Here is a 26,402-nt window from a genome sequence, read left to right on the forward strand (position 1 = left end):
CAGGTAATGATTGACTGATTTTTTCAGTGCCTAGCAAATGGTGACTATGCTATATAGGAAGCTTCTATCTAAATTATAATTATATTTTTAATATTCTGCTAGAGTAAAAGCTTCAAAACACATTATCTTAGCTTCATTAGGCCCTCACTATCCTCTGAACCATACCTAAATTTAATTATATAATCAAAATAAGATACATTCAAAATCCCCTGTATGTACTAAGTCAGAGTTGAGGAAGTAAGTTTAAGATAATCAATTTAGATAGGGTCTTGGCAATGTTAGCCCTTGAAGGCAGTGGGCTCACTAAGATAGTTTATTTCTCCTTTGTTTTATGGTTTATATTTATAATTTTATCAGGTATAGAACTCTGCATGCAGAAATGTTATTGACATTCCCCAGGTAGAATTTGCCAGAGAAATGCAAATCAATAATTCCTCTGTGATGGACAGCCTTAGAGAGTTGCTTGGGTCTCTAAAAGAACAAAAATTATCCTTATTTTACAAATGAGAAAATTAATACTCAGAGGAGTAAAAATGATTTCCCTAAGGATGTGCAGCTAATAAATAGTGATCTGAGGCTTGAACCCAAGTCTCCTGATTCTGTATATCTGATGTTCTTTCTTCGTTATCATATTGTCCTCTAATACTGTGTCAGTTAGGTCTAAGCAGATTCATTTTTAGAATTTTATAGCTAGCAAATTGAATATATATATATATATATATTATTCTTTTCTAAAGGTTTTCATGTTGACAGAACATAATGTAAAAATAAAAACATAGTTCACTTCTATGAGGCTGGATTTTAACTAAGGCCCTTCTAACTCCATGGTCAATATATAATAATTTAGGGGGCGGCTAGGTAGCACAGTGACTAGAGCACTGGCCCTGGAGTCAGGAGGACCTGAGTTCAAATCCGGCCTCAGACACAACATTTAACTAGCTGTGTGACCTTGGGCAAGTCACTTAACCCCAAGTGCCCTGCCCTCTCCCCTCCAAAAAAAAAAAAAAAACAATGGGGCAGCTAGGTGGTGCAGTGAGTAAAAGCGCCGGCCCTGGAGTTGGGAGGACCTGAGTTCAAATACGGCCTCAGACACTTAACACAAAAAATAGCCATGTGACCTTGGGCAAGTCACTTAACCCCAATTGCCCTCCAAAGAGCAATATATATATAAAATACTTTATCTTAAAATTTCTGTTCTTGTGGCCAGTTAGTTGTTTAAAGTACATTGTGTATCTTGGGTTTTGCTTCGGCATAGGCTTCAGTGGCTATAATGTGTTCACAAGGAGAAATAGATGAGAGAGTATGAAAGGATTGAAGCAAATCCAGTACAGCTACTCCAAAATAATATCCACTGAGCTGCCTGACTGCTCCTTGTTACCTTATCTTCAATCCACTTTGTTTTTTTTGTTTTTTTTTTGGTAGGGAGGTACTGCTGTTAAGGTAAACTAAACTTCTAAAATTTAAAGGAATTTCTTCCAGGTATGATTCCTTTTTTTTTTTAATCTCACTGGATTGAAAAGACTCTTAAGAGATCAAATATTCCATTCCCCTAATTTGTTTAAATTTTAGTTGGGACTCGGTAGGCAGGAGAATCAGAACGAAGATGAGACCACATGTTCTCTTTCAGTAGGTAGAGGAGAGTCAGAGTCAGGGGTAGTGAATCTGCGGCCTCGAGCTTACATGTGGCCTTCTAGGTCCTTGGGTGAGGCCTTTTGACTGACCCCAAGTTATACAAAACAAATCTTTTTATTAAGGGGATTTGTTTTATGAAGTTTAGATTAAATCAAAGGGCTGTACTTCTTTTTTTAAAGAGTCAATAGAAGGAGATTTTTCCTGTTATTCTAAATCACTTGAAACTACTACATGTGGTTTGTAAGCTGCAGGTGCTAAAAAGCTGGTGGGGCTGTACCGATAACTGAACTGCATGCTTTGGAGAATGTGTAATCTGGGCTTCAGGCCATTTGAAAAATTCCCATTTGTTGAGAGAAGCAGTATGGTCTGATGGGTAGAGCCAGGGGAATATGAATCTAGATGTACTCTGTTTCTATCACAACTTGGTTATGTGGCCATGGAGTCATTATTTAATCTGGTCTCACTAAATTTTCCCATCTGCAAAATTGCTAAAGCTCTTTGAGATCTTTAGGCCAGACACACAGGTGCAATTTAAATTATATTATAACCTTGGAACCAGCAATTCTTAGTATGCAAAATATACTCCCAGGGTTAAACTGTATTAATTTTTCAGCCACATAGGACACCATTTTCTAAATTATGTTTTTTAGTGACCTGACTTATATGTAGGAAACTAGTTAACCTCAGGCACACTTGTACCTTGGGGAATGGCAGGTGCCAATCCACAAAAATGTCAGGGTTAGCATTGCTAGGTTTCCAGAATACAATGGAAATGGCACTGAATTTGGAGTCAAAGATCCTGGGTTTGAATCCTGACTCTGCAGTTTACTATGTGCATGAACTTGGGAAAGTGACTTTAACCTCTCTGGGTCTCAATTTCCTCAACTGTAAAGTAGGGCAGTAGATTAAATAACTTTTAATTTCCCTTACAACTATAATTCTATGATACTATACCACTTAATGGGCTTCAGTTCCTTTACTTATGCCAGATTTGGACCAGCTGACCTCTAAGATCCCTTCAGTTTCTAAATATAGAAGCCTTTTCATTGTTTTATCATGTCTGCATCCTGTCTGCCCAAACCTTTTCCCTAGAGTCAGTCTCTGATACCACTAATAGGGCAATAAGAGCTTTGAAAAATTGACAAGGTATAAATTAATGTAACTTTAGAGCTGTAATAACCTTAGTAATCATCTGGTTCAAACAGCTCATTTTACAGATAAAGAATCTCAAGCATAGGCAGATGAAATGACTTATCCAAAGTCATGGTAGCACTTCAAGATGAGATTTAGATTTCCTGACTCCTGACTCATCATCTCCCCTCTTCCTCATATTGTCTCCCCTAGAGTTACAGTACTGTACTCCATAGCCACACATAACTACTCTATGTCAGGAATATGAATATCTAGGGATAAGCCGTCATGGGATTCCTTCATTCCAGAGAAAAAGATTTGAAAAGATATACTCTAATTTTTTTCAAAGCTAACTCATGTTCCATCCTTATAAATAGCTGTTCCAGTAGTTTAAAAGAGTTGTTGCCTCAAAAAAATGTATATAATACTAGGCAATAAAGAAACATCTTGATTGCTTAATTTACTCTCAGGGAAGAGTCTCTATGTTGAAATAAGATGATTTATTTTAAGTGCAAATTTTAAACTGTCCTGCTTGACTAAATATATCTCAGTGAAAATACTGTTTCAAACTTTATGTTTTTATATTGGTTTTAAATAGTTGAAAAAATACTTACCAAGTCTTTTCAATTCTATCTCCTCAATATCTCTTCCATCCTTCTCCTTCTCTCCACAACCAACGAAGTCCAGTTCCTCACCACTCATCCGGACCATTGCAGTGATGGGATAGCCCTTTCATTGGTCTCCCTGCATCCAGTTTCCCTCACAACTGTCAAACTAATATCCCTAAAGTACAGATATTAGGAACAGATCTTAGTGCAGATCCCAGGATATCACTCCTTTGCTGAATAAAATCCAGTGGCTCCCCATTGCTCTCACTTAAAATACAAAGTTATTTAAAGTCCTTTACATTCCGATTTCATACTATATTTTTTGAAGCGGATCCTTACATTATTGGACAAATCACTTAACTGTTTGCCTCCTTTGCTCATCTGAATGAGTTAGAGAAGTAAATGGCAAACCACTCCAGTATTCCTGTCAAGAAAACCCCAAATGAGGTCACAAAGAGTTGGAGACGACCGAAACAACTGAACAAAATAATTACATTATTACTTACAACTTAATAATTACATATTACTCCCTTTCAAGAAGACAGGTCTATTTGTTATTAACTGGACAAGACATCCTAACGCCTGTCCCTCCGTCTTTCCATGGGTTGTCTCCCATGCTGAAAATGCTTTTCCTATGCACCTCCACCTCTTGAAATGTCCACATTCTCTTCTATGCTCAGTTCAAGTATCCCCTTTTTGAAAAATCCTTTTCTGATTCCCCCAGTTATTGGTGATTGCCCCTTTTTACTGGGAATTTTACACACACACACACACACACACACACACACACAGGCACACATGCACATACACATGCAAATGAATAAATACTGTCCATTTATTTTCATTTAGCATTTTTTGCACCTACTTTGTTCCAGACACAGTGTAAGGTCCTGCAGATAACAAATATAAAAGTGAGACAATCCTTACCCTCAAAGAATTTGCATTCAACTAGGAGACAACAGTACATGTATAGGTGAGTTTGTAGACTCAGGATATTCTCTGATACAAAAGAGGTGCCAAATAAATGCCTATTGGATGATTTATTGAAACAGATGAAAACTAAGTAAATAATCCCCTATTTCTACCTTGTTCCTTTATAATGTTTCTCAGTTTTCTTATTCAAGTTTCACAGAATCATAGGTTTGGAGCTGGAGCAAACCTTGGAGATGATATGGTCCAACTCTTTCATTTTACAGATGGGGAAACAGAGACTCAGAAACTCAGTTGAATTACTTAAGATCCCATGGCTAGTAGCAGGCAGTTCCAAGATTCAAACTCAAGATTCTTTGACTCCAAACTCCAAAGCTACCTTTCCTTTAGGGGAAGGAGAAGGAAAGAATCAGAAAATTTGGGTCATCTCTTTTTTTTCCTTTACTTCATTGATGTTAATGTTAAATACATTCACTCCATTAATACTATCCGGATCTTTTATTAATATCATGATGATGGAAACTAAGATATAAAATACCTTCATATATTGGTCAAAGAAAGAAGACAGTTAACTTATTCTTTTTTATCACATTATACCACAGCCAGTTTCATACCACTGACCTAAATCTGAAAGCTTTCCATATCCCATGACACATTGTTTATGCCATATGGTAACCGTGGGCTTGGTTAATTATTTTTAATAGAACTTCAGAGAGTGGGTGGAGGTCAAAATGACTAAACACCCATCACTGTTAGCACTGTATATGAATTCTACAGAAAGTTGCCATTTGCAGTACCACATTATCTGAGTTAGACTCTTAAATCTGCTTGTTAAATTTTTAATGAGATAGAGGCAAAACTGAAATAGGTGATTTGTTTATTTCCAGAACACTTTAATTACCTCTTTTAGAATGATCTTCTCCATTTGAAGAATTTCTTCTTTGCTCCCAATTCCTTTGTTGCTGCTCTCTGAGGCTGTTCAGAGAGTGGTCAGCTGGGTGGTGCAGTGGATGAAATGCTAGGCTCACAGTCAGGAAGACCTGAGTTCAAATCCTCTTTCAAATATCTGCTTAATCCTGCGAGAGTCACTTTGCCTCATTCAAACTCCTTTTCTTCATTTATAAAAACAGGAGTTTTAATTCAAAGACCTCTAAGGTCCTTTCCATTTCTGAGTATATGATTCCATGTGTCATACTCAGACCAGATAGTACCTATTCTCCAGACTTTTCTCTCTCCCTACTACTCTTCTCAATCAAAGACAAATTTGTCTTATTTCATATTTCCTCAGAACCCTAAACTGTGGAGAATCCAATAAACTAATTGTAGCTAAGATATTAATAGATGATAATAACCTTTCAGAAATATGTATAGTTTTCAAGTGTCATATTTAAAACTCTCTGTAATCTCTAAAATACCAGATTTGGATGGAGATTGGCATTTGTAGGAAAAGCTTTCAGGAGTCCTCTGTAGACTTTAAAAAGTTAAGGGAAACAATAGAGAGAAGAGCAAATGCTTGAGGGGAGGGAGGAGGTACCAGCATAGGTGATGTCATCAAAATGTCATATCAATTTTGGGGGAGAGCTAATGAGTTGAAGAAAATACTGTTTCCCCTCTCTTCTCATCCCCCAAGATTGAATCTTAATTTATCATTCATGATCATTTGGACCCATTCACATGCAAAATACTAAGATAGGATTTTGTGTGTCAGTACCCTCAACTATCAGGGCCCTCATCTGGTCCTGCTAGGTTTAGACTGGGCTGAGACCACTCAGTTATCTGGCTTGCACTCAGATGTGGCAGCAGCAGCCTCCACAGTTGATGATGGACAAATCCTCTTTTCTGCCTACCACCCAAACAATTGGACTGCACCCATTTGTTTCTGTCCTTTGGAGCTGTCACCACCAAAAAGCCACCAAGACTAGTCAAGCTTTATCTATCCGTCAATGTATCAGTTTACCTAGTTGATGACTTAAAATTATGTGTATTTTACTTTCAAAGAAAAGAAACCAATGTAAGGGGTTGTGATGTAGAAAGAACCATCTGTTGAGTGACTGTAGCTCCAAAGAAAACTTGCAGATGAGTGTGGCAGATTACAGGTGCTAGGATAATAGCATTTTAAACCAGATTTGCCTCCCAGAATGGTCATAACCACTCATCAGATTGAAGTTGCTTCCAAAGAAAGTGATAAAGGTGAAGAATGACCCAAAGGCAGCTTTAATTAATAATATATAAAAGAAAATTGGTAAGTAAAATGCCTTCTGCCTCACTTGAATTGCTCTTGTGCTCATTAGTTAAAATAAGTAGGTTTTTTGTTATTCTGTACCATTTATATACAATTCTCCAACATATACAAAAGAGGCTGTGATTTGCCTTGAATCACACAATGCAATCAAGGCCTACCTAAGGCCTAGTAAAATGTTATCTGTTTTTCAGTGATTGACATTTTTTCCTTTTTGATAGCTTTGGCATGGTCCATGATGGAGAAGGAAACATGTGCAAGAAGTCTGAGGGTAACATCATGTCCCCTACATTGGCAGGACACAATGGAGTCTTTTCCTGGTCAGCTTGCAGTCGCCAGTATCTGTACAAATTTTTAAGGTAAGTTAACTCCAGTTAACTCCAATTCAAAATTTATCAAATTCTCTAAGTGTGTAAACTGTTGGGCAATAGGGAAGGACACAAAATTCAAAAAGGACACTGTCACTGCTCTCATGCACATCACAGCCAAACAGGAGGATAGGAAAACTACACAAATAGCCATAGTTTAAAAGAATGTATTATTACTTCTTAAAAGGGTTACAAGCAAGTACTATGTATGTTCCAAGACAGAAGGGCCATTCTCAGCTGGAAGGCATTAGAGAGGAAATGGAAAGGGAAGGGAATAAGCTTTTATTTACATGCCAGACACTGTGCTAAGTGCTTTACAAATATTACTTCATGTGATCCTCACAACAACCTTGGGAAGTAGGTGGCTGTTATTACCCCCATTTTATAGTTGAGAAACTGAGACAGAGGTTAAGTGACTTGCTCAGGGTCACACAGCTAGTAAGCTTCTGTAGTTAAATTTGAATTCACATCTTCCTGACTCCATACCCAGAACTTTATCTGCTATACTACCTAGTTTACTCCAGAGATAAAGAGAAAGTCAAGATAGGCTGTAAATGAAGGAAAACTAGTAATTCCATTAGTGGAAGGAAGGTTTTGAAAGCAAGGGAAAGCATTATAAGTAAGCATAAGGAATGGTGTGATTAAATCCAGGAAGGCAGAAAAGCATGAGACACTTATGGGGAGTTGTGATTTGGTTATAATGTAAAATATAGAGAGAAGAGTGTTATGAGATGTCTGGAAAAGACAGAGTAGTATCAGGATATGGGGGTCTTGAGTAAAGAATCTTGAATGCTAGGAAAAAAATATGGAATTGAGTTAGTAAGCAACAGGGAACTACAGAAGTCATTTTAGGAGACTAGTGACATGGCTACATCAATGAATAAGTAAATTTAGCTTGGCATCATTGTGAAGGATGGAGTAAAGTTGGCAAGACGTATAATGAAAGTATTATAATTTCCTAAGTGTGTGGTAGCAATGGAGTTAAAGTGGAAGAAGCACATTTAAAATCAATGGGACATGGTCACTGATTAGATGAGATGAGACAGGAGAGAAAAGGAAAGGTCAAAGAGATACCAAGGTATCAAGTATGAGAGACTAGAGAAAGAATGAACAGAAATAGTGAAGGTAGAAGGATCGGGTAGGAGAGTGGGGTTAGTGATAATCACTTTGGGCATATTGAATTGGATGAGCCAGTAGAACATCCAGATGGAGGTATCCTTTGAGGAACTAGAAGTATATCCTATAAGAGGAAATAGGGGTCTGGAGTTTGGCAAGGATGCCAGGGCTGGTGATATAGAGTAAGTTATTTGTTCATTCTGTTAATAATGGATTGTAGGCCAATGTGATCATGAAAGAGCTTTGATTGCCCTTAACTTTGATTGTGAGATGGAATAAATTGTTAGTCTTTCTAAAGAATATCTCCATGGAGTTCTTGGCTAAATCAAACCATTTGACTGAGATAAGACAGATCTCTCTGTCTATCTATGACTCTCTGTCTCTCTGTCTCTGTCTCTATCTCTGTTTCTGTGTGTGTGTGTGTGTCTGATTATCTCTCTCTGTCTCTGTGTGTTTAATTGTCTCTCTCAGTTCAGAGATCTATTGACTCATTCAAAAATCATATAAAACTATGAATTTTAGATTCAGAGAAATCTATTGAAGTTTGTTATTAAGAAGAAATTATCTCAAGATGACATATTTGTCAATTATATTTAAGAAGGCAATACTTCAGCCTGTTACCATAAGTAACCAGCTTTGTTCAATAGAGACACTCATAGCATAGTTTATGTCTCAGTCTGTGTTGTCACCAAAAAAATACAATGAAAGATTTTTCAAAATGCTTGACTTTTCATAAAGAAGTGCTAAGATCTTTTTTTCAGTTCCTTGCCTGATTTTACCTGGAAGTCTAAAATCTCTTACAGAAATTTGAATTGATGAAATAAGAATCTAATAGTTGAATGGGATTAGAATCCTATGGAAGTATTTCCCTCCCCCAAGAAAATGTTTCAGAATCGATACAGGGTTAAAACTGAAGAGACCTTAGAGGGATATTATTTAATATCAAATTCTTAAAAATCAAATCTCAAAATCTTAATACTTTAATAGAGCACCGGCCCTGGAGTCAGGAGGACCTGAGTTCAAATCCGGCCTCAGACACTTGACACAATCACTAGCCGTGTGACTTTGGGCAAGTCACTTAACCCCAATTGCCCTCCAAAAAAGCAAAAAAAAAATCTTAATACTTAGAAGTAGTGTTGCATAATGGAAATAACATTGGATTTGGATTCTAAGGAGCTGGGTTTGAATTCTGACTCTACTATTTAGGCCTTCTGTGACCTAGTTACTTTACTTTTCTAGTACCCATTTTCCTTATCTAATTGTGGGATTAGACTAAATAATTAAAGTCCTATCCTACTCTAGAACCTATATGATTATGTTCAAGGAAAGGCAAGTAACATCCTTCAGAGGATAATGATAATTATAGCTAACCTTTACATAACGTTGACTATGTGTGAGACAGAATGCTAAACATTTCACAATTATTATCTTATTTGATCTTTTCAACAGCCCTGGAATATAGATGCCTTTATTATCCCCATTTTACAAATGAGGAAACTAAGACAAAGAAAGCTTAGTGACTCACTAAGGATCACACAGCTAGTAAGAGACTGGCTTTGAACTTGGGCTTTCCTGACTCCAGGCCTGGCACTCTATTACCTTCACTGCCTAGCTGCCAACTAGTCAGTGCCAGTGAGTGGTATAAAGGACCAAGACAAAGCCTAGACAGTTATTATACCTAATTGTTGATAGTTATTCCAGATTTTTTTTCTTCAATAACAACCCAAATAATAAAAAGAGAAAGAACATTCTCATTTTTGTTAAAGTAATATTTTTGTCTTATAGAAACACTAGTCTGTCATGTACCAATTATGATCATTATCTACATAATAAAGAAGAAATTCTTGAAATAAAAGTCATTAACCTCTATAATATAATTATTACTGAGACATTTAGTTCCTTGCATATCAAAGCTAAAAACCAAAGGTGCGGGGAAAGGTTTGAGGTAGAGAGCCAATTTATTTTTCCCCGAGGTATAATTATGAATATAGGGAAAGATAATGTCTCCTAATGGCTAGAGGGCCATCTTTGGAGATAGGAGGACACAGGTTTTAGCATTGTCTCTAACATATATTAGCACTGTAATCATGGGAGCAAATAGTGACATTAACCTATCCAAGCCCCAAGGAAGCTCGAAAACTTTAAGTTTTAAGTGAGTGACTGATCTGCTTTGGTGAAGGGAATTTCCACACTAAAGATTCCACACACTTAGGAAATTATACCTGTCACCCATGCCCCCCAAAAATATCTGAAAAAGAATACTTTGTACTTTGATATTTTACCCCATATCCACAATCAATCTGAATTTATTCCCACCCCACACCACCACCACTATTAAAGTAGTTCCAGTGAGAAGCAAAGGAAAAACCCTAGCCACTTTCTGTCTAACGTAGTTGCATAGTTCTATAGGATAATAAAGATTTCCTATGGTGTCATCTTATAAAAATTACAGGATCAATAACTAGAAGGGACATTAGAGACCATTTAGTCTCTTCCTCACTTTACAGATGAAGAAATTGAGGCCCAGAGATAATTTGACTTATTTGCTCAAGATCTCACAAGTAATAAATGGCTGACCCATATTCAAAGGAGGCTCTGCGCTTCAAACCCAGGACCCCTGTCCCCTACCCAGACAACGACTCTGAAGCTCCTCTGTGATTATCTAGTGCTATGCCTTTATCCTTTTATTTCCAATATTACTCCTGGCCATGTGATTAAATGGCAGGATCATGGAGATGTTGCCACAGTCAGACCTAAGACTACAAGGCAGACAGAGAGTAGCAGAATGAAGGCACATGTGAAGAAATAATAAACACTTGGGGTAATTAAGATGAGTATCATAATTAGAATAATAGCATTACATAGTGCTTTAAGGATTACAGAATGCTTTGCATATGGCATTTTATTTCATCCTCACCTCAACCCTGCGAGTTATATACTATTATATTATCTTTATTTTCCAGTTGAGGAAACTGAGGCTGAGAGAGATGTAATTTGAACCTGGGTCTTCCTACCTCCAAGTCCAGCACTCTGATATTTGACACTCACATGTGTGTATGTGTATGTGTGTGTGTGTAACACACATATTACATGATATAATGAAGATATCCTGTGATAACGTCTTGTAAGATTGTTGTTGTTGTTTCTGAGTTGTAGCTGACTCCGAGTGACCCTATTTGGTCTTTTCTTGGCTAAAGACTAGAGTGGTTTGTCATTTTCTTCTCCAGTTCATTTTACAGATCAAACAGGCTAATACAGCTAATGAGTATCTGAGGCTAGATTTGAACTTAGGTCCTCCTGACTCCACGGCTGGTACTCTATCCATTGCTCCACCTAATCAAATGTATATTTTGATTTTGCATTGCATATATGTATCTATGTATGTATATATATGTGTGCACATATATGTATGTAAACACACACAAAAATAAACACATACACATGTCTTTGGGGGCATTAAAAGTTTCTTCTTCATTAAATATCCTTATGATTTTCAGTCATCTGCCCCTCATTTGACATATGATCCAATGACGGCTCCTTAGTTAGCCCTTTGTTGCTATATCCTCATGAGAGAATGACTTATATATCCATTTCAGCTTTTAAAAAAACCATCATGCCTTTTTGTCCTTAAGAAAAAAGTTTAATTTCCAACTGGATTAAGGATACAAACAACTATGTTGGCCTTTTTCTTTCAGCTTCATCCCTCTCATGAAAAACTGCCAATTTTTTAAAGTAATGTAGAAATAAGATATTTGCTTACTATCCTTTTCCCTTCCAATGTACAAATCCCAGAGGGAAATTGAGGGAAAGATGCTTCTCCTAAATAAGTTCATTCTGAACCTTTTTGAAAAGTTCACATTATTGGCGTCATTATTCCAGGAAAAGTAGGTGAAAGAATCTTTTCCTTCTAATTATTAGAATTATGCTTGTAAATGTTCATACAATAAGAAACAAGGGAAAAATACATGAAAAAACATTGTGATGACTAGAGGGGAAATGAGAGGATAGGCATTATTGGAAATTATAATATAACTAGATCTATATTTTTTAAATTAATTTTAATTAATTATGGTTATTAGCCATTGGATCATCAGACCATCGAATTAGACCTGGAAGGAACAATAGAGGACTTTGAGTCCACTAAACCCTGCCTCCCATTTTTAAGATAATGAATCCCAGAGAAGTTAAATGACTTTTCAGGGTCACACAACCATTAGGTGTCAGCGACAGGATTTGAACTAAGGTCCACTTAACTCCTACTTAATGCCCTATCATCTATGACTTTCAGGTAATAACTTTCTTAAAACAAACTAGAACAGTTTCTCTTCATTGTTTTTCTTTCCTTCCCCCACCATGAACATCTTCTAGTATCCATTTTAAGTCTGCCACCTAAGGTAGCATCTTGTGGTACAGTGTGGTGTGGTAGTGTGTAGGTTGGTCCTGGAGACATGAAAGATCCGAAGTCAGATACTGACGCTGTCAGATGGGCAACGTAATGTTTGGCCAGTTGTTTAATTATCTGTACCCCAGTTTTCTCATGAGTAAAATGGAGATCATGAATTTTTTAGTGCCTGCCTCTTAAGATTCTTCCCAAGAATTCTTGAATTTACCAGAAATAGAATTTGAGCGGTGGTTCCCTAACTTCAGAGCCAGGGCTTTTTTCATTTCACCATGTTGTCCCTTCTGGAAATAGATCGAATTGAGTTTAAAAGAGGAAGGAGAGGGGGAGGTCAGGTAGCACAGCAAGTAAGAGCACCGGCTCCACTGTCGGAATGACTGGTGGATCGAATCCGGGCTCCGACACTTAGCACCCACCCAGAAACACCTGGCCTTGTAACCTTGAGCAAATTACTTAACCCCAATTGCTTAGGGGCGGCCGGTGGCTCAGCGAGTAAGAGCACTGGCTCCAGTGTCGGGATGACTTGGGGATCAAATCTGGGTTCAGATACTTAGCACCACACCCAGAAATAACTGGCCATGTAACCTTGAGCAAGTTACTTAACCCTGATTGCTTAAAAAAAAAAAAAAAGAGGAAGGACAGCAAATTTAAGAGCATCTTTTCAATAAAATTCAGTACTCACACCCCTTTTGCTAGAGTTAAAATTGACTTGCCCAGAGTCACACAGCTAATAAGTATCTGAGGTCACATTTGAACTCAAAGCTTGCCAACTCCAGACCAGTGTGCTATCTACTATATTTCCTAGCTGCCCTCTTATCAGTATGCCCTACACCAATGAAATCACAAATCAGGAAAAAAACAAAAACAGAAGAATAGTTGAAAATTTACTCTAGAATCATTTGTCATCCCCCACTATCACCACAATTTTTTTGCTCAGCAATAAGAAAAAAGATGAAAGTCTTCTATTTACCTCTAACTTCTAATTGTTTTAGGCTCCCTTCAATTCAATTCAGCTAATTAAGTATGTAATAAATATACAAGATTCTATTCCAGGAGAATGAGGAATATTTTTGATATTTCTCTTTTTCTTATTTTAAAGAGAAAAAGGGGGCTCCTTTTGGGGATAATATAATAAAAATGTTTAGCATTAGTATGAAGTCTGAAATGATATTATGAAAGACAGTTGTCAGAGATGGTTGGGGAAACATCTTCATCTCAAATACTTCTGCAGAAGTAAGTAGCAGGGCAGGTTTTGAAGATATTGAGGGGAGAAGTAGCCTTGAAATTGCTTAAATTCTCATGAGGACCAATTCTATTTTTCTTTTTGTGTACATTGACTGCTGACCATGATCCACAATTCAGCTCAGTTCTTTGACTGATACCATGAGATAAAGGGTATTTTCCTGGTTCACCTCTCATTCTCAGAGCAACTAGGATATCAGTTAAGTGCCTCCTTTAGACTGCTTACTAAGTCTCCCTGCAGTAATTCTGGAATGCAATTTTACTTTGGAGGATTTGACTAATTCCCCCTAGACCACACACTAGTAATTAAATGTAAAACGTAAATTAATTAAGATTTCACAGAATCAACAAGTTGACTTTTGGAAATAAATCTCATACAAACATCAAGCAAAAGCTCTAGGCATCTAATTTAATCAGCAGGGCTTTTGCTTTATTTGAAATGACCCATTACAAGTTAGATACTTTTCCTGAGCCTGAATTAGTCATGCTGTTGGTGACTCCATAAATTTGAGTCGGTATTCTGTCACATGTGTGTGTGTGGACTTCCTGAATCATGTGTACTCACCAGCAATTAGATGAGTATTTGGCCCCATGCCCATCTCTGAGTAAGTAGTAAAAGGAAAACTTTTCAAGGATTAATCTACTGTTCTTAATAGAAGATTAGCATTTAGACAGTGCAAAAAAAAAAAAGAATAGAGTAAATGAACTTCAATTCTCTTGGAAATGCAAAAGCAAGCTTTGTGCCCTGTTCTCCCTAATATCCACATAATTTGGACAGATTTTTTTTTAGTATAAGACCTAAGCCCATCATGCTGTTGACATATCATGGCCTTAAAATATTTTCTATTAATAGATGCAAACCTCATCCCAATTAGTCATGTCTGTACCAGTGGCCTATACTTGCAAGGAAACTTAGCTCAATAATGTAAAAGTAGTAAGGAACATCATAGTTTCATTCTCAAGTCACTTCTTACATGTGATTATTTTATTTTCAACTACTTGATAATCAATGAAAACATGAAGAATTAAATATGTCTTCATTAATCCAACAGAATACTTGGGCTTCCTCCTTGTTCCCTATTCCAATGCCTCCTTGGGACATAGAGGTGATCTTGGGTTCATTGCTAGAGTGTAACCTCTGGCTAGTCCTACCAACATGGCAAGACTTTGATTATGGACCAGTGATATATGTGATCCAAAAAGTGACTGAACTAGATGTAGACAGGTTCACCACAAAGCTGCTACCAAAAAAATGAATTTGAGAACCACAGGTCTTTTAAGAAACCATAGAAGAGTCATAATTTGCACTGGTAGAGAGTGTATACATACTGATTCAATTCCAGAGTGTTAAAGCATTGGACTGAGAATCAAGAGTAGGTCCCAAAATTAAATTTTGATGAGAATCTGTGAAATATACAAATGTGCCTCATGGAAAGAATATATATTAATTCAAACCCCATATAACTTTTCAAAGATCATCTTTTATTATGTATTTTCCAAATGCTTTTTATTTGGGGGGGGGTGTTGGGAATGGAGAAGATGAGAAGATGGTATCTGCATGTGGATTCTCCAAAGTTATGGTACAGGAAGCATGTTTGTAGTAGAAAGTGGAACTGTTCATACTGGAAGCAAAGGACCTGATCATGCCACTAAACTAATTAGATATCACTGAGTAAGCATTTTGTGTTTCTATTTCTCTCTCTATAAAAAGAAGACGTCAGACTAGGTGATGTACAAGGTTCCTTCCAGTTCCAATATTCTCTGATTCTATACCAAAAATAGGAGAGGACTTTTTTTAAGCTATGAGTTATCTCATTGAATTTGAAAGTTGAATGCAAAATCCTTGTAAACTTAAATGTTTCATTCATATAATATAATCTCAATTTATAGAGATTTTTAGAATAGTAGATGGCAAGTAATAAAATATATTTCTAAAGAACTGAATCAAGTTTTATCAGTTTGTGTGTATGTCTTCTACTAATATAATTGAATTTTAGTAACAAATTCTGAAAAGACCTTCAGTGAAAATTATTTTCCTTTACCTTGATGATGGTATAAAAAGGCAGTGTGGTATGGTGAGTAGAGGACCAGCCATGAAGTTAGAAAGATAGGTTCAAGGCCCACTCCTGATACATACTGACTATGACCTTGAGCATGTCACTTACTCTCTTAGTGTTCCTAGAAACTGTGTCAAACTCTAAGTTGCACAGAAGGTGTTGACCTACTTTAGTAGAGAGAGTTTACTTAATAGTTAGTTCCCCATACTAGTGAAATCACAAATTCACACTAATTTGATGTCATTCTAATTCTCGTTTTAGGTATAGCAAATAATAAAAATAACACTTATTAATGAACTGGAAAAAAATCTACTTACACAAAACTGTTGACATCCCTTTTCTTAGTCTCCTATCTGTGAATTAGGAATATCATCAGTCTCACTATATTTGAGATAATCAGGATAGATGAAACAGTACATCAATCAATCCCTCTATTCATAAGCAGTTAGTAAATGCATATTATTTACTAAGCTTCATGTTGTAAGATACAAAAATGAAAATGAAATAGTTCATGTTTTCTAGGAGCTTATTGGGTAAAACAACAGGTATGGGTAGAAATACATACAAAAATGTATACAAAATAAATGCTTTGTGTTTTCTAAAAGAAATAGTTCATAGAATTTCAGAACTTTCTCTAATCAAGAAGGCATCTCTCTCACTTTTCTGGACTTCTTTCACAAATGTTTATACTGCTTGCTATTATAGTATCCTTCCATTTTATCCTCATTCTGGGATTGTTATTGTCTTGAGTCTTATTCTTCTCTGTGCCCTGTACCCCCCCCAACACACACACACACACACACACACACACACACACTCGGCCCTGCTAATGCTGACTTGCTTAGCATAGCCTTGGACAGAGTTGGCACCCAATGGGTATTTGTTGAATGAGAAAATGAGTAAAAACGCTGCATATCTTCAAAACTTAACACCTTGGTGCCAGAAGGAGCCTTAGAGGTGACCTAGTCCATCCCCCTCATTTTCCAGATGAGGTAACCTCATCGACTATGGTGATGTCTTTGCCGTCTTGATTCTTTGCCATCTTAAATAAGTGCTCAGAATTTCTTGGCCAGTGTAAGGACTACATGTTCTACTCCACCCCCTCCTCCCAATGTTCCGGATTTATACCTTATAAAACTCATTGGCTAAGAAGGTGATAATCTGTTTGTATTTGTTTGCTTTTGTTGGGAAGGAGAGGGTGAAAGAAACTCAGCAGTAGCTTTGACTAGATCGAATCGACATGTTTATTTGCAATTCTGGTCAGAAACTGGCCCAGACCTAAAATATTGCTGGCGGAAATTTTTACACAGTTCAGTAAGGGACTAATGGAAGCTGTAAACTATTGTCCAGGTGGCACCAGCCCTTCAACAATCATTGTGAGGAAACTTCCAAGTAGGCAGGCTGTGTTTTGACAGCCGCAACAACCACTTCCACAGGCACATCCTTTGATTGTTCCTGGCAAAGTGTATCCTCTTTCTTTGGAGCATGAAGCTCTGGTTCAGAAGAGGTATCCATGGTAGGAGCGTCTCACGGTAGACAGCTGGTTGCAATTACTTGAGTTCACCTTTCTCCACAGTATAGGCAGGACTAAATTGCTCTTTGGAAAGGGTGAAATGCATTATTGATAATTTCAGAAATGTGGATGATATCTATCGAGCTGCAGTTAGGAGAAATGTAATTATTAGGCTTCCAGAGGAGAATAGTTTCCACTACCCTCTGCAAAGTATCTTTATTCTATTTTATGAGAAAAAAGCAAAACAATGTGTGTATCCTCTGCTAACTCCCTCTGGTCAACACATACGGCCCCGTTCCCTCTCTATGTTTTAGCACTGCTCAAGCCATATGCCTTGCTGATCAGCCTAAGCCTGTGAACGAATACAAGTATCCTGAAAAGTTGCCTGGAGAATTGTATGATGCCAACACTCAATGCAAGTGGCAATTCGGGGAGAAGGCCAAGCTTTGCATGTTGGACTTCAAAAAGGCAAGAGATTGTTATGAAATGCTTGATTTAATGTAATTTATATTATGGGAGACAAGTTTTTAAAGTTTAATATATAAGAATTCCTTACTCCATACAATTGACCCATACTTCAAAAGAATTAAACTTAATAGCCATTTATTTATCACCTGCCTTGTACGAGACCCTGTGCTAGGTACTGGGGTAACATATTAAAAATGCAAACAATCTCTTCCCTCAAGGGTCTTACATTCTACTGGATGGAAATAATGTGTATGTACACAGAGGCAATGTATTGTAGTGCCTGAGTAGAGCTCTGGACCTGGCATCAAGTCCTGCCTTCAAATTCTTCCTCAGATGTATGTGATTCTAGGCAAGCATTTGACCTGCTCCTTTAACTCCAAACCCATCATTTGTTCTGGTGCACCTAGCGTCATTCTAGTATTATTAAATTAAATAATGTATTCAAAGTATTTTGCAAAATTTAAAGTACTATTGTTGGGAAACACATACAAAAAAGTAAAGACCAAGTGCAAAGTAATAGAAAGGAGGAAGAGAAAAGGAGACAAGCATTTATTAATTTTCTGCTATGTGCCCGACACTGTGCTAAGTGCTTTACAAATATTATCTAATTTGGTAATGAGGAGGGAAGGAAGCATTGAAAGTTAGGGAATCAGCAAGGGCCTGGTGGTCCACCAGGGTGGCTCTCAGGCCTTGTGCAGAGCTAATCAGAAGGAGTAGCAATATATGGTACAATGGGAGGAAAAATTCAAATTTTGGCAGGAGAAGCACTTGTAGAAAAAAGTCTTTGATCCTGAGAAGCTGAGGCAGCCTTAATCTCAGAACATGTCTTTCTGTCTAATGGAGTCACATTTGTTTATCAAAACATCTTCTGGTTGTCAGTAAGTCAAATCACGAAATAGGTTCTATTGACTGCTGAATGAAACCAGCAGAGGCTGTTCATAACCCTAAAGACATGAAATATAGAAAGAGGAAGGAATGGCAGCACAGAAAAGGTGAATGCCTTTTAAATATGCAAGCACAATGAATCCTGAACAACTAACAGAGAATAACAAATTCAAATAGATACATAGACACAAAGTGCTAAATAGGACCATGGGCAGATGTGCGCACAAGAAAGGCCTACAGATAAGAGACACATGTTAATAATGATAATTATTGATGATCTGTCATTATCAAGTTCCTTTAAAAAATGATAGAGCATCCTGATGAGGTATAATTTTATTTATTTTAATATATGGTTAATTTACATAGGGAATAGGTACCAAAAGGAAACTCCATCTGGCAATATAAATTAACACATTTTCTCAAACTTACAGATTTGGAGAATGACTAAAGCCTTAAAAAGTTAAGTGGCTTAACTAGTTTAACTTGACAAGTGTCAGAGGAAGGATTTGAACCCAGGACCTCCTAGTTCTGAGACCAGCTCTCTAATCACTATGTCACAGCGATTCTGTATGTGTGTGTGTGTATATACATATATGTATATATATATGTATATATATTATGTATGTTTGTGTGCATAAATTTCCCCACTTATGTATTTCTATTCCTACCATTCTCCCCAAGAGGAACTATTCTTGCCTGTAGTTTGTGGAAAATAAATGATAGATTATTATGGTAGATTTACTTATGGTAAGATTTACCTACAATAACTTAACATAACATAAATACTTAGCATTTTACATATAGTAGATTTTCTTCCAAGTCTGAAACTGGATCCCCAAAATTACATTTACTGAAACTAATTTTTTGTATTCATCTTAGCCCTTTGATAAGTTTAATCAGCCAACATTTAAGTGCCTATTCTGGTACAAGTCACTGGGAATACAATTACAAAAATGAAAATAAGTCTCTATCTTCAGGGAACTTGTGTTCAACTGGAGATACCAATATTAGTTGTCATTCCACTTTATTGAAATCTGCCTTTAGGGGAAAGCAATCAACCCATGAATTATGGGGCAAAAGAGTTCAAGAATTATGGGGCAAAAAAAGTTGTTTGGTATAGTGATACTGGATGCCCCTTAATTGATCGCCTTGGATTTAGCAGTTTGCAGTTAAGGGCATTTGTTAAAGAAGACATTTCTCAGCTGCCAAGAATCTTCTAAGTATACTATTATAGAATTTACCAGACTTCTTCCATAATCAAAATTTTGGCTGCTGCAAATATTCTAGAATACTTATCTACTACTTTGCTCTGTCATCATTGTTTGATAGCCTGACCCTGAAGATTAGGATGTGAGGTGCCAGAGCTATTTTGATATTTGATATCTTTGGTCATATGGGCATGGTTTTATACACTATATCCCCTAAAGTCTTTACCTTCAAGCTCCATAGCTTCTGACTCATGATTTCATGTGTCTGTCATCCCAAGTATCAGTAAGAAAATACGGTTATGTTATTTTAATAAAACTTAAAACTATGTGATGCCCGGGAGAAAACCTTTGGGGATCTGAGTCTAAGTCAATTCTCATTCCCATTCTCATTAACAATAGTTAGCTTTCATTCATTTTCCACAAACTTTTTTATTTTCCTTGTAACTTCTAGAAAGTTGAAGTGGATTAAATCAAGTTGGCTCCAACTTTCTAGTGGTCCAGGACAAAACACTTACGAGAAGAGAAAGGTCGACAAAGGACAACGGGCTTATCAACAGGACTTGGTGAAAGGATGGAGTAAAAATGTATGGCAGCTAGTTGATGCACTAGAGAGAATGCTGGGATTAAAATCAGAAGGACTCTTCTTCATGAGTTCAAACCATGCCTCATACACTTATTAGCTATATGCTCTAGGGCAAGTCACTTAATCCTGTTTCCCTCAGTTTCCCTATCTGTAAAATGAGCTGGAGAAAGAAATGGTAAACCACTTCAGGGGAGTCTGTCATGACTGAAACTACTGAGCACAAAGAAAAGTATATGTTTATTTCCTATGGCCACTGAGGACAGGGCAGGATAGAGTTAAATTGGGACAGATTGAAGTTAGGCACGTGAAAATCTTTTCCAATTTTATCAGGTTTGAAGAAAGATAGATATTACCAATAGCAGCATGGGAATCTTTTTCTGGAAATTTTTTGTCAATTAGAAAACACTCTCTCCAGATGTAGGATAATAAATGCTTATCAGTTTTGTTTTGTTTTATTTTGTTTTTTTAGAGAAGGATAGATTATTGATTTCACAAAGTCCCTTCTCATTTTGTAGTTTTTGCTATACTGATATGGGATCTCCTTTACTCATTTGCCTTGCATAACAGAATTGAGAATCCCAGGGAAACAGAAAGTCCCATGGTATGGGAGTTAAGGTAGTTAGTTCATAAGCTTAGAATCATAACATCATAGCTCTTACCTTTCTGAACTAGAACTCTTAGGTCACATTTATAAGTAGTAAATGAGAATATTTACTTTCATGATGAGAATAAATGCTTTATTTTCTCCCTTCTCTTAGAATGAAGGCCATGATGGTAACCAAGAGGCATCACAGCCTAGTGGATAGAGAGCCCACCTCAGAGTTAGAAGTACCAGAGTTCAAGTCCGTCCTCAGACTTACAGAACTGATACTTAATAGATGTGTGACTCTGGGCAATTGGCTAACTTCTCACTGTCCCCAGGCAGCCCTCTGAGACTAAGCTTCGGAGCGATTGCTGATCTACAAGTGTAGGAGTTCCAGAACCTGGAGTTCCCTATACCAGTGGGTCAAACACAAGCAAGGACCACTAAACCATATATAAGGATCCCTATACGAACATATAGACTCAGTAAACCATATATTACCATTATTTATATTATGTTGTATTTTTAGTTATTTTGTTAAATATTTCTCGATTACATTTTAATCTGATTCTGGACACAGTGGAGAATGTTGTAAACTGCATTCACGGTGGACAATGTGTCTGACACCTCTGCCCTACATCTATAAAATCATAATTCCAGTCCAAAATAAAAGTTTAATATGCCTCATCTCCCTACCGTTGTTAAATGTTTGAATATTCACAGAAGCTGATAAGTGCTTATCGATTTTTTTTTAAAGAACCAGGTCTAGTGTTAAAAGAACAGATATGTATTCATATCACAGATATTAGAGGTGGCTAGGTGGCACCATAGAGCACAGAGCCCTGGACCTGGGATCAGGAAAACCTGAGTTCAAATGCTAACTCACACACTTACTAGCTTCATGTAGCTGCTTTGTCTCAATATCCTCATTAGTAAAATGGAGATGATAATAGCACTACCTCCCAGAGTTATTGTGAGGATCAAATGATGTAATAATTGTAAAGGTGCTTACCATAGTGCCTGGCATGCACTAGGTCCTGTATAAATGTTAGCTACTTATTATTGTTGATGCTATCATTATTACATGAGTCCTAGATGCTATATTTAGACTTCCTATTGGCCAATATGCTACCTTATTTTTTCCTGAATTTTCTCCTGAATAGATAGGCATCATTCATCACTTTAGATTCCCTCAAGTGCTCTGGGATATACCAGTTGACATCTGGATTCTCTCACTGTTCCCAAATGATTCACAACTTATCTTTAAAGGCACAATTCTACCTTCACTCTCTTTTGCACAGCCAACCTCCTGTATTAGCAACATGTGTCATCAGTGTCCTAAACTTACCTATAAAGGGAGCATATGAGAGTATTTCTGCCCAGAGAGTTCTTCTAGCAAGATATTTGTCATTTTCTATCACTAGCCTATGAGTCCCAAACATTCAAACCCCATCAAGAGAGCTCTGTTTAGCCCTCCATGCTATATCAGGCTGTAGTCATCTCTGGTGAGAAACTGAGCTCTCTGCTTGTTAAGGGATCGGGGAGTGAAGGCTGCTGTTTTCATTCCAGCAGGTCTAGGGCCAAATTCCTTGTGTCTTTAATTCGTCATTGTCAGCTTAGCTAAGAATTCTGTCTTCCAACATGAAGTGTTAGTTAATATAAGGAGGAGACTCACTGAAAGGCAGAAAAACTGAGGTTTGTAATAGCAAGATCAGTAACAGTAACACTCTTACCATTGTAGCTGTTGTTAGTGGAGGGAGGAGAGGGTATTTTTGGCACCACATAAAACATGGCAATGAATAGTGAGATAGCTTCTTTTCATTCTAATGCTGCTCAGATATCCTTGTGGAGTCTCTTAAAATAATGAAGCTTGTTTTCCCATTGATTTGAGCCATAGATGGTTACAAATAGCTCATAGTATTATGAGAATTGTGTGCCAATGTTAAGACATCAAAAGTTTATCTTATTAATGCTTACAAGTTCAAGAAAACTATTTTACAGATGGAGAATACACAGGTACTGATTATATGAGGAATTTATTCAGAAACAAAGACCCCAGAACCTTTACCGCCTATGATCTATTATTTTAAGAACAAAACTCAAGAAGTAATAGCAGAAAAATAGATTAAAAGAAAGTGCTTTTATGAAATTGCTCAATAGTGTGATTTGCTAATTATATAATAGAAAGAAATTTTTTACATTATAGAAGAAAATGGTATCTGGAAAAAAAAATTCATTAAAAGAAAAATGTATGAAGCTAAAACATCTGACTGACTATTCTGAAGAATATCTCATGTTGTTGTGCAGTCATTTTAGTTGGGTCCAAATCTTTGTGACCCTATTTGGGGTTTTCTTGGCAAAGATACTAGAGTGGTTTGCTATTTCCTTCTCTAATTCATTTTACAGATGAAGAAATTGAGGCAGAGTTAAGTTACTTGCCCAGGGTCACACAGCTAATAAGTGTCTGAGGTTTAGATTTGAACTCAGGTCTTCTTGACTCTAGGCCCAGTGCTCTATCCACTGTACCACCCAGCTGCCCCTCTGTATTGTAGCAAGATATAAAAGGAAGAGGGCTCTAGTGGATGAATGTTTAACATATTGAGATGATGGAGGAATAAAGTACTCTGCTTGTGTTCACATGGGGAATTTGTCCTTGGTTTTGCAAGTATTGTTTATATAATAACAATACATTTCATATGTTATCTCCTTTGGCTGTCATTTTAACTTAATGAATCAAAAACGATTTCCCCCACTTCACATAGACAGAAAATAAAGTTTTGGAAACATATATATATATATATGATATTGCAAGGCTAGAGCTGGGAATATTTGGACTGTTTTCCTAGTGGTCTTCTGACCTTTCTTTTCCCCCCTTAGGATATATGTAAAGCTCTGTGGTGCCATCGGATTGGAAGAAAATGTGAGACAAAATTTATGCCAGCTGCAGAAGGCACTATTTGTGGTCATGACATGGTAAGAGGAATTAATTGCCAAATAGCATTGAGTCATGATGTATATACTTTTGTTCCACTGTCTTTCCTTCTCAAAAAATACATTGGGATGTGGATGACTTTCTTCTCTTCTTTTTTCCTCTACATATACTATCTCTCTCTATATCAACCCCATCCCCACTCCTACCAGAAACACCCAGAGATAGTGTATAAATCTATTCAATCTTGTATTAAGGCTATCATAGGATTATAGATTCAGAACTGGAGTGGATCTTAGAAGTCATCCAGTCCAAACCCATGATTTTACAGACAACAAAATTAAGGTATAGGAACTTAGGTCTTCCTGACTCCAAGTCTCTAACCCTTAAGGGATCTTGCTTTTACCCACTATATTCTACTTGCATCCATGAACTCTGAAATTCTTCTATCTGACCACATCATTTTATCTTTCTACTTTTCAACACAACACTGTTCTTCAGGTAAAAGTGACATTCAGCCCCTCAGTTCTTTACCAAACTATCATCCTTGCACTGACTGCTTTCCCTTTCCTTCCCTATTTCAACCATTTGGTGAGTAAATTCAAGTCTGCATAATCCTCTATACCAGACTCTCTTGTCCCTTTGTCCTTTTGCCAATCATTCTTTGCCAAACCCCAGCTTTGGATTACATACACCATCTAACCACCTTCTCTCCTATTCCTGTGCTATTATTGAACAGAGAGGTGAAGAAAATCACAATATCATATTGACTGGGTACACTACCAATTTATATTACATAATCTCAATTGTGCTTTCATTGCAGAAAGGTCATCTTTTTTACCTCCCTGATTAGTTCACCCTCTCATTCTCCTGAGCAGCTATTCCTTCATCCCTCCTCATATCTCCCATGGTATCCCCTCCCTCCCCTCTCAGATGAGCACTTTGTCTCATACATCACTAGAAAAAAAATGGGGGCCATTTGGTATATACTTCATCTTCTTCCCTCTACTTCATCTCATATAACTTAAGACATCTTCCCACACGATCTCTACTTTCACTCTTTTCTTACATAAATAGGTGGCCCATGTCCTTTCCAAGAAGAATGTACCTCTACATGCTACATGTACCCATCCCCATCTTTCAGCAGATCTCTCTCTGTCTCTGTATGTCTTTCTCTCTCTGTCTCTATCTCTCTCTGTCTCTCTCTCTGTCTGTCTCTCTGTTTCTCTCTCTGTCTTTTTCTCTCTCTCTCTCATTTTCTTTGACTCCTTCCACACTGTCTACAAACATGACCATATTTCCACCTACCCCTGCTAGCTATCATCCTATATTTCTTTTCTCCCTCTCAGCTGAACTTGAGAAAGCCATCTACATTCAGGGCATTGTTCCCTTTTCTTTCACGTTTAAACCTGCAAGCTGGCTGCTGGCCTCCTCATTTGACTAGTCCCTCCAAAGTCACCATTGATTTCTTTATCTCCAAATCCAATGGCCTTTACTCATTTCTCATCTTTTTTTACTTCCCTTTAGCCTTTTACATTTTGAATCTCCCTGAATATGCTCTCTTCTCCAGATTTTCATGGCTGCTCTCTTTTGGGTCTCCTCTTACCTGTCTAATCACTCTTTCTTAATCTCCTTTGCTGGTACTTCATGTAAGTCATACCTTTAACCATAGGTTTCATTAACCCTTTTCTCTTTTCCCTCTATACTCTTTTCTACTCTGAACACATCAACTTCCTTGAATTCAATTTTTATCTCTATGCACATGATTCACAGATCTATATATCCAGTCCTAATCTCTCCCCTGACCTACAGTCTTGCATCACTAACCATCTTTTGGACATCTTGAACTAGTTATCTTTTAGACATATGAAACTCCACATGTCCAAAATAGGTCTCATCATCTCATCATCTTCCCCCCCAAACTCTCCCCTCTTCCAAGCTTCCAAGCTATTATTGTCAGTGATACATCAAGCCTCCCAGTTACTCAGGCTCACAATGCAGGTTACTTCTTCATCTTTTCTAACACTCACCCCACATATCTAATATGTTTGCTATGAACTGTCATTCCTACTTTCACAACATCTCTTACTTAAATTCTCTTCTTTCCACTAACACTGGTGCAAGCTCTCATCAATTAGACTATTGCTTTAGCCTCACTCTTCAAATCAGCTTTTCTCTTAGCTGACAAAGTGATTATCCTAAAGTACATATTTGACCATGTGACATAGCCCCCTCAGTAAATGCCAGGGGTTCCCTATTAACTCCAGAATAAAATATAAAATGTTTTGCTCATCACTTAAAGACTTTCAAATTTTCCTCCATCCTATCTTTTAGTCTTCTTATACTTTACTCTCCTTGACATAGTTTTTGCTCTTGTGACATTGATCAATGTGATATGCCTAACACATGGCATTTTATCTCCTGATTCCATGCTCACCCCTTAGGTCTGTTATGCTTTCCTATACTTCCCTGGTTTCCTTCAAGATTCAACTTAAACCATATGTTATAATT

At 37.1% G+C, this 26,402-nt stretch overlaps 1 protein-coding gene across 1 annotated transcript in view; it reads left to right on the forward strand.

The window, feature by feature from the left end:
• Positions 1–26,402, forward strand: part of ADAMTS16 (ADAM metallopeptidase with thrombospondin type 1 motif 16) — a 248,323-nt gene that overhangs the window by 106,206 nt on the left and 115,715 nt on the right. Inside the window, exons 9-11 of the mRNA XM_069076863.1 lie at positions 6,762–6,899; positions 17,550–17,703; positions 23,840–23,935. Coding sequence (XP_068932964.1) covers positions 6,762–6,899; positions 17,550–17,703; positions 23,840–23,935 — 388 coding nt within the window. The remainder of the gene's footprint in view (positions 1–6,761; positions 6,900–17,549; positions 17,704–23,839; positions 23,936–26,402) is intronic.

The sequence above is a fragment of the Petaurus breviceps genome, unplaced genomic scaffold (assembly GCF_028583685.1).
Source record: "Petaurus breviceps papuanus isolate PSGF00001 unplaced genomic scaffold, PetGlider_PUasm1.0 151, whole genome shotgun sequence".
Classification (NCBI taxonomy): Eukaryota; Metazoa; Chordata; class Mammalia; order Diprotodontia; family Petauridae; genus Petaurus; species Petaurus breviceps.